Source organism: Phaethon lepturus, unplaced genomic scaffold (assembly GCF_000687285.1).
Source record: "Phaethon lepturus isolate BGI_N335 unplaced genomic scaffold, ASM68728v1 scaffold33781, whole genome shotgun sequence".
Lineage (NCBI taxonomy): Eukaryota > Metazoa > Chordata > Aves > Phaethontiformes > Phaethontidae > Phaethon > Phaethon lepturus.
The window spans coordinates 430-9,442 of record NW_010516174.1 but is presented as its reverse complement, the minus strand read 5'-3'; the positions used below and the strand labels follow the sequence as shown (position 1 = coordinate 9,442).

Genomic DNA, 9,013 nt, shown 5'->3' with positions numbered 1-9,013 from the left:
CATTCCTGACATACGATGAAGTGAAAGCAAGGTTGCAAAAATACAGCACTAAGCCTGGGAGGTGAGAAGTTTTGCTCATTATTGCTTTCCAAATAAGCTTGCTGTCTCAGAAGCTACATAATTATTCTAGGTTCATAGTTCTATATTGCATGATACTTATACTCACTGCAATATTGAAGGAGTGAATTTTTCCTTTTTTTTTTTTTGTAACAGAGAATCAGAGAAGTAGTATGTATTTTTTTAATACTTACGATTTTATATTAAAAAGTATTTTTAAAATAGTTTAATACTAATGCTCAGAACTCCACATTCAAAAAACGCTGACCTTTTAGATTGTAAGACATAGGAATTTTGTAGCCATGTTCTGTTTTTTTATGCCATAATCTTTCTACAGTGCTATGAAGCAAAAAAATGCTGTATTAGCACATGAAAGTCTAAATAAGTACAAATAAACAGAAAAAAGTGAAGTTATGGTTTTTTTTCCTTTCTTCTTCCAAATTAGGTGCAACGAGCAATGCATTCTTGGAAAGCATGTTTGAAAATATAATTTGCTTTTCAAAATTTTCATTGAATTATTGCTTAATAGTAAAGTAAAAATCATCTTAACATGTTTCATGGTAGCACACTTAAATTATGAACTTAATCAGTGCTTATGTGCTCTTTTTATGTTCCTTTTTTTCTCTTTGCCAGTAATGATTCTGTATCATAAACTCTGCATCTAGAAAAGCAATCTGTCATATTAAATACCATGACATGTAGGGTTTTTAAATAATTTCTATGTGGTGCATAATTTTGAAACTTGATAAGAGAAATCTAGCAACAGTTATACCCATATTCTGTACTTGGCTGCTTTGGATTTTTAGCAAACTATATACCATATCTTGTTAAGTTATCTGATGGGTCGAGTGCATGTATACAAGAATCTTGTGGTTCCAGTATAATAACATTGATTTTAAGCTTGGCACTCATGGATACTACTATGGAAGTCACATACCTAGGTTGATTTTGAGAGTGGTTGCTATACTTTGTATTTTCTCTATTATTGATTCTGATTCTGTGCTTATAAAAGAGAACTAATAGAGAAATTACCCAAAGTTGCCTTTATGTTCCTTGTAAATAGAGAGTTAGTTTTAAGATAACTTCTATTGCATATCAGAAAATTACTTTCTGAATTGCTTAGGTGAAATGTTGGAGTGTGAAAGAAGAGATACAAAGTGAAATTGCTTCTTTAATCTGTCTAAAACATCCTGGAAATTACAAGATTCTGTTCAAATGAATAGTTACTACTGCAATGTAATGTTGGCCCTATTGAAGCTTGTAAGAGCTATACCGAACTTCAGGGAGGCTAAGATTTCTCATTTTAAACAGTTTGGAAGGAAATAAAGTAGTGATGTATAATTAAGAAAAGGTGCTTTATAATACAAAATTGAGTTTGTGGTATTTCACTGTGGGATGCTTTTCTGAATGAGGTTTTTGCATATGAGATGATGTTTGACATGAAAGGGACTAGAGTTCTTCATAAGAAGAACTAAACATGCCCAATACTATTGCCTATAATCTTCCTTTTCCTTCTGCTGTGCACACTGTCTACATTACCTGTGCTCCCAGCTATCACCTGTGACACACAGAAGTATGTAAATTTAAGTCCAGTTGGGTTGGTATTATCTGGTACTTTCTGAAGTAGAAGTGATATTTCTTCTGTCCTGTTCACCTCCTCTGGTACACACAAAATTAGCATTACTAGTAAAGCAGTTTTATTATTCATTCATTCACATTTCTGTTGCCTCTAGAGATGTTTTATATTTCCCCTTACATTCATTCAGGTTATTGGCCTGTCTATGCACAGAAGGTATACGTGGTAGCTATGGAGACTTGACAATATAGTACACTGTTCTTGAAAAGGTTTATGGGCATGTCTAAATGTACATAATAAGAGTATTCACAGTGAATGTGCACCTTTCACTTACAGAACTAAAAAAGCAAGCAAATGAAAAGTTGGGGGTAGGGTGCTACTGTTACCTTACTTCTGCCTGTGAGGAACTGACAGCGTAAAACTTGCAGGTTTATTTAAGGTTATGCAAAGAACACATGGCAGAATTGTGAATCTGAGCCAGATCTTCAGAGACCTAATTCAGTGTCTTAACCAGGGGCCATCTTTGCTTTCTTCACTTGTTTTGCTGAACTCTGATTGACACTGACTTTTTATTCATCCTATTTTTATCAAGCTACATTTTCAGGCTGAGTTGCACTCGCTTGGGACAGTGGGCCATTGGATATGTGACTGGCGATGGGAACATATTGCAGACCATACCTCACAATAAGCCTCTGTTTCAAGCTTTGATTGATGGCAGCCGTGAAGGATTGTAAGTACGAATTCCTGTAGTCCCCATAGGTATGAATCCTGATTTCCTTGTTCTTCTAATACTTATATGGGTAGTTGTTAAAGATCTTTAAAATGGAGAATCTGTATATGGTATTAAGCATTCCTTTGGAGTTTAAGGACCATCCCTTTTATTCATTTGAAAAACACTTGTTTCCAGGTAATTCCATTAACCAAAATTAAGCAAAGCTATATCTCATAGCAGATAATTCCAGGAGAAAATAAAATTGGGAAGTTGTCATACCGATTCCTCCCCCCGTGCTACCCCCAATAAGAGTCCCAAATACACTTAATCTTATTGAACAATTAGTACTGCCAGTTACTCATCTGTCTAACTCTGGACAATGATTTGAAAGCTATGTAATTACTTTTTTATGTATTGTGCAGTCAGAACATTTTCCAGGTTCTAATAGTGTACTGAAAAGATTTATAATTATAAAAGAATCTAAGGTTATAGGGAGTAGTAGTACATTTTTACTACGCTGACTGAAGTAACAGACAAATTTTTGGTGTTCAAGTCTTCACTGGGATACATGTTTTGATATACCCACATGATCATAAAAAAAAAAAAATCCTCAAAAACTGAGAAACCTTTTGCAATCTTGCAATTTTTCTCAACCGTGCACAGTCCAGTAATTTTTTTTCCAGGTATGATGATTTCATACCTGTAATAAAAAACACACTAATCGTAGCGTTTCTACTTGACAGAAACTGAGCAAACAAAAACTAGAGCTGAGAATATTTAATGCAGAGTGAAGTTTTTGTAGCCTATGTAAATACAACTTTCTCACAGTGTGACTTAACATGACTTTCAAGAAGATGTTTCCAAGTTAGTGGTAACAAATTTGAATATAGAACAACTTAGGGTCTCTGTAATATCATCTAGCTTATTATTGATTTCCCACAGGATTGAGATGCCCCCATCAGTTCTTGCTCGAAGTCCAGTCTGAGTCTTGGATTCTTAGTGTAGATTCTTATCATAATATACACAGATTTATATATGTCATAATATACACAGATACTCACATATCTATTATGACATATATAAAACATTATATATATCATAATAGATGTGTGTTACCTTCTGTTCTGCTTCATTACTTGAAAATAGTCTGTAGTGTCACCGAGCATGATGCTTGCAGTGGAGAGATCACTGGGAACACAGGCAAGCATAAGATCACTGTGAAATGAAGATCTAAAATAATATTCTGTTGAGCTACCCCCAGAAAGTTATCTGCTAATCAAAGCTCAGATACATTCTAGTGGTAGCTATGCATTTGATGTCAAAATTTTTCCTGTGCTTTCATAAATAGACTTGAGCATGTGTCGAAATGCATATGTACAAATTTGGTTGCACCCAGACCGTAAGGATGCATTTTAGTTAATGTCTACCATAACTTATTCTGCCCCTTTGAAATTTCATAGGTATTACTTAGCTAATAAAGCTAAATGTGCATATTTATAACAACTTTCTTGTGATGCAGCTATCTGTTCCCAGATGGACGAAGTTATAATCCTGATTTGACAGGATTATGTGAACCCACACCACATGATCACATAAAAGTAACACAGGTATGTTGCAGAGTTTGTCAGTTACTTTGTAATCTTCACTTCCTTTAGTATTTCATCTAGCAATAATAACAAGCTTTTATTAAACATGAGAAATAAATTCATAAGAGTGAAAATATGTTGTTGATAGAAGGACTTAAATGAAAAACAGGGTAATAATCCTTTAAACTCTAGAGCTGATGGTGATCAATGTCTTGGAAAGTTTTGTTTATTCTAAGCCTCTTCCAAGTTAGAAATGAGTTGACGGTTATTAAAGGTTTTTCTGATATTTATATTACAGGTTTATGTGTCTTAGTGTTTCCTTGCTAATAGCAGATGGAAATACAGAAATAAAATCAAGATCAAACGATAGTTTTGAAGCCTGAATAGGAATGGTACAGTTTGTTGACGGGCCCAGAAGGAAAAGTATAGTTCATATATCACAAAGATACTGGTTCAAGGATCTCTATCCTTTCTTCTTTGTCTATTGTGCAAGAGAGATCAGGAAAAAGCAACAGAAATAATTAAGTGCCTAAAGGGAGTTGCTTTGCAGAGAAAACGAGAATATCTAGATGCGTCTGTAGTCCTGTTAAGTGATGATGTGATAAACTAATGTGTAGATGTTTGATACTCAGCCGATAGGAAGTAGCCACCACAAGACAAATGCCTGAATAAAAGTGATGCTGAAAATAACACTAGAAGGTTAAGTTATATTGTGTAGAGCATTTTTCCTGATAAAAGCATCTGGAAGACTTGAAGATACGTTCCAGGAAAGACATCAGACTACATACAAGCCATACTATTTCATATGGTCTTCCATTTCTTCAGAGTAGACTGAGTGACCTGCTGAATCTTCTGTAATTGAGTGCTCTGTGTGCATACCACCTCCAGACGTATTTTAGAAAATAAGTATTCATTACTATCTATGTTATTATCAGGAATACCACTATGAAAATATCTGTTTCCTAACTTAAGAGAATTCCCAAAAACAATTACCTGAAGAAAGTGTGAGTACTTCCACTTACCTGACTTCCTTCTTTTCCTTCTAGTCTTAAAATGATAATGAAAGAGTAATGTAGAAATTTCAGATATTTGTGCTGCACAGAACGATTTTCAAGCCCCATATCCTTACTTTTCCTCAAGGAAGGGAAAAGCAGCTTAGACATTCTCAGTGATTGCCTTGTTCTTCACAAGGCAATCATGTTGTATTTCGAATTCAGGGAATGAATCCAGTTGCTTCTGAACTTGTAGTTCTGAGGACACCATTAGTTAATTCTGATGGTAATTCAACAGAGTCTGAACTATGTCAGTACTGCCTTAAATAATATATAACCGCAGTAGTTTAAAGCTGTCACTAAAACTGCTTAAACTATGACAAGGTGGTATAGAAGTTACAGTTAGATCACTGGAGATGGATTCTTTGCGAGAGCTCCACCATAAGCATCTTTAGTACATACTGACTACAGCTGCAGATAGGAGCTGTCTTTTATTTTCTGTTTTTCTTAGCCTCATCTTCCCTCCCTTTACTCAGCCATAGCTACTTATTTTCCTGTGACCTGGATTCAATTTACTTAAATTTGTTTTTTCAAGACTAAAAAAGTTTTATTTCTACACAAATGTATTTGATCGCCCGTTCCCCAACAATACCTAATTCTAGAAAAATGTTCTGGACTCAAGTTTTATCTATTTATTCCTCCTGAAGGTGTACTTATACCTTCCTGACAGTCTTGTAGGGATACAAAGTACTGAATAATCTGTGCATGACTGTTGCCATGTTAACCTGGATGTTTTCTTGCCATGCTTCCTTCACAAGGGTTGTTTACTTCAGTTAACCATACTACCATACTACATCCTTGCTGTAGGTAGAAAGCCCTTTTGCTTGTCAGTTTTCAATCCAATAACTTGTATTAGTCCTAAACTGATACCTAGAAAAGGAAATCCCAATGTTGTTCCCATTCATCACTTAATTTCTCACTTACAACTACGTGTTCATTAGCTTCCTTTTAACTGTAGTCAAGGAAAAGCAGGACCTATGGCTTGCCTAGTAGTTACATGTGAGAAGTCTGTAGAAAACCTAACAGGCACAGATTTTTTTAAACTTTTTTTGTAGCATGCATTGTAGTATATTATAGGTTTGAAGAAGCAAAAAAGTAAGCTGGTTCAGTAACCTTGGTGTGGCTTTTAAGTAGATCACTAGCAATAGTTTCTTTGACTAATAAGTAAAGTGGGTTGGAAAACAGGAGACTTGGAGAGATGTTTGTCACTACTGTTGCTTAAGTATATTCTTTGTGAACAGATCACAGTAAAGAAATAATCATTTGACTTTATTTTATTACAGGAGCAGTATGAATTGTACTGTGAAATGGGTTCCACTTTTCAGCTGTGTAAAATCTGTGCAGAGAATGACAAGGATGTGAAGATAGAGCCTTGTGGACACCTTATGTGCACTTCTTGTCTTACAGCATGGCAGGTACTGTCATAGTTCAATTAGTGGAGAAGAGGATGGATTTCTCTGTTACGTCCTGTTTACAGTGTGGGTATATGTTTACTTTTCCAGGTACTCAGTAAGAGGGTTCAAGGACATGCATATTTAAAATTACAAACTTTTTCATTTTGTGAACCAAAAATCTGTGAAAAATAAAGTTCCAGGAGTCATTAAAATCTGGACTTCTGGGCGTGTCAAGGCTATTTGCTGACTGCTGCGACGTGGAAATTATGTCCTGAGCGCAATATCTACTTAGACAGTGAAAGCTGGGCATTTGGTGCCAATTCAGCCACCCAGGTCACTTCATGATGTATTTAAATGATTTAAGGAAGAGGACAGGTAGCAGCTGGAAGGGGATAACTGACTAGGTGGTGTTTTATAAGGAGGCAGGATGTCTTTGGGGAGAGAAGGATTCAATCAATAGTAGCAGTCATGAAATGGCCTGTGGAAAAATAAGCTTAGGATTCTTGCATTTCATGTTGTTAATACATAAAGTACTAAACCACCTAGCTTTAGATGGTGACTGGGGTAAGAGATTGAGTGGAGGGGAAACTAATCTCTCACTGTCATTTACAGTTTATTAAATGTATATTAAATGTGAATGTCATTTACATTTTAATATCCTAAAAAAAACATAGAGACTTCCTGGTGGCAAAGGTTGGTGTGTTTTGTCCATCTTGTTCATGGACATATCAGTCTGTGGGAAGATGGAGGACTGGTGCCTTTAGTTCAGTGCAGTTAACAAGCATTTGACTTAAAATTAAAATCAAAAGCAGAGGTCATTCCTCTTTACAACTTCAGAATTTCTCCTAATAGGTACTTCTCAAACTAAATCAATTCTGCTTCCTTCTCCCAGTCCCTTTCTTCTTTTCTATCTGTATTATGTGGGGAAAAATATGGGTCATCTCATTCTAAGGCAGGACTCTGTTCCACAGTTAGGCACCAGTCTTTGGTTATAAGTGTAGTGAGAAGAGTAAAAAGAATCCTTGGCTCTAGTCCATTTCTGACCTGTTTTTAAATGAGTTCATCTCAGTAAATGAGTTTTCATTCTTGTGTTTGAGATACGACTTAAAGTACTGTAGTTTTTAAAATTCCTAATTAAGAAATCATCATTGGCAGGCCAACATGATGTATTGGAAGTATCATTTGAGTTTTTCTTCCATTAGCAATAAAGCTTGCTGAAAAGGCGGTATTTTCAGTTTCTGTTTTTTTGTTCTTTCTGAAATTTGAGCTTGATGCTCCAAACACAAATCTTTGAAATTGCCCACAGATCAGAGATTTTGAGAATTCTGAGAAAATTCCATTTTAGACATACCCAAATAAGAATATTTATTTCACTACTAAGCAGCTGCTGAGCTGGAATAATATTTCCCATTTCAAGAGTACCCTTTCTCTGTTCTTACTGTTTGCATTCTGAATGACAAACAGAGGTCTGACTGTGTTAATCTTTGACTTTAAAAAAAAAAACAAACCTGAAATTCTGAGATCTGTAGCTTTTGGGGTTTTTTCTCCTGCTTAGCTGAAAGGACTAAGCAAAAGGTCTGAAATCTTTGTACTTTTGATTGCCGGATGTCTCATAGCATGGTAGCAGCATGTTCCAGTGTGGTGCCAGTGGTGTGCTCTGATTCTGGAGACTTGAAAAGCTAACGTCCTCTGTACTGTGGCCAGTGGCTAGGGATTCAGGAAGAGGACAACAAAGCATTTTAGGCTCAGAGAATTGACATGTTTGAAAGCATCAAGCTTCATCAGAACATTTGAACCAGCTGTTACTGGCCAGGTACATTTCGGACTTCATTACAAATTTAACTTTTGTATAATTAGTGAGGCAATGAAGAAACACTACACTGTAACAGCATCAGCTGTTGCAAGCTTCTGGTGGGCTAGTGTTTAATTGGCAGCATAACAGCTCATTAGACATGCCTCAAGAGGCCCAGCACAGATGTTTTCACTAAACAAAAAAAATGTTGAGTAAGCAACATCAGATCTGCATGTAATACTAAGAATGATTCAGAGTTGTTCACCTTTATGGAGATCAGTCTCTGAAAAAAGACTTGATTTAACTCTTTCCTTTTTGTATTATGCAACAAAAGTAAAATGTCATTTTCTTCCACAGAAATCTATTCTTGTCTGAAAACTACCTCTCTGAACTAAAAGCATATGGGCATATACGCGGTGTTGTAAGGTTCACAATAGCTACTCTCTCAGTGTTCTAAAGAACTTTTCTGCGGGCATGGACAAACTGTTGTAGTTATACAGACCTCTCAGATCCCAGTTTTAGTTTCTCAGTCATATTCATACTGTTGAATACAAGTGTCTGCTGCTGTCATTTGTTACCCAGTATATTTTGGTGAACTTAGTGCTTTTGAAAAGGAAGGAAGGAAACTGCTAGTATAGAACTGTTTGACAGCACAGGTACAAGAAAGCCTTGAAAATGGAAAGCTCTGTGCCTCATCTGTAAGGCTGTTTTTAGAAAATGAAACCATAAAGAATTGCATGAGTAAGGGAGGACTTCTGTTCACTTGGCAGTGATTACTTCATTAGGTCCATATAATTTGGAGGTACTCTTTGAGGTAGTAAGTGATGTTGACTAGTCCTTTGTA

General features: G+C 35.8%; 1 protein-coding gene across 1 annotated transcript in view; it reads left to right on the top strand.

The window, feature by feature from the left end:
* The window catches only part of LOC104627656 (E3 ubiquitin-protein ligase CBL-B-like), a gene marked incomplete at its 3' end in the record, with an annotated part of 87,080 nt that extends 80,682 nt beyond the window's left edge, over positions 1–6,398 (top strand). The window contains 4 exon segments of the mRNA XM_010295986.1: positions 1–61; positions 2,226–2,363; positions 3,865–3,952; positions 6,267–6,398. The exon segment at positions 1–61 is cut by the window's left edge and continues 19 nt beyond it. Of these exon segments, the coding sequence (XP_010294288.1) occupies positions 1–61; positions 2,226–2,363; positions 3,865–3,952; positions 6,267–6,398 (419 nt within the window).
* Between the last annotated feature and the right edge of the window lie 2,615 nt (positions 6,399–9,013).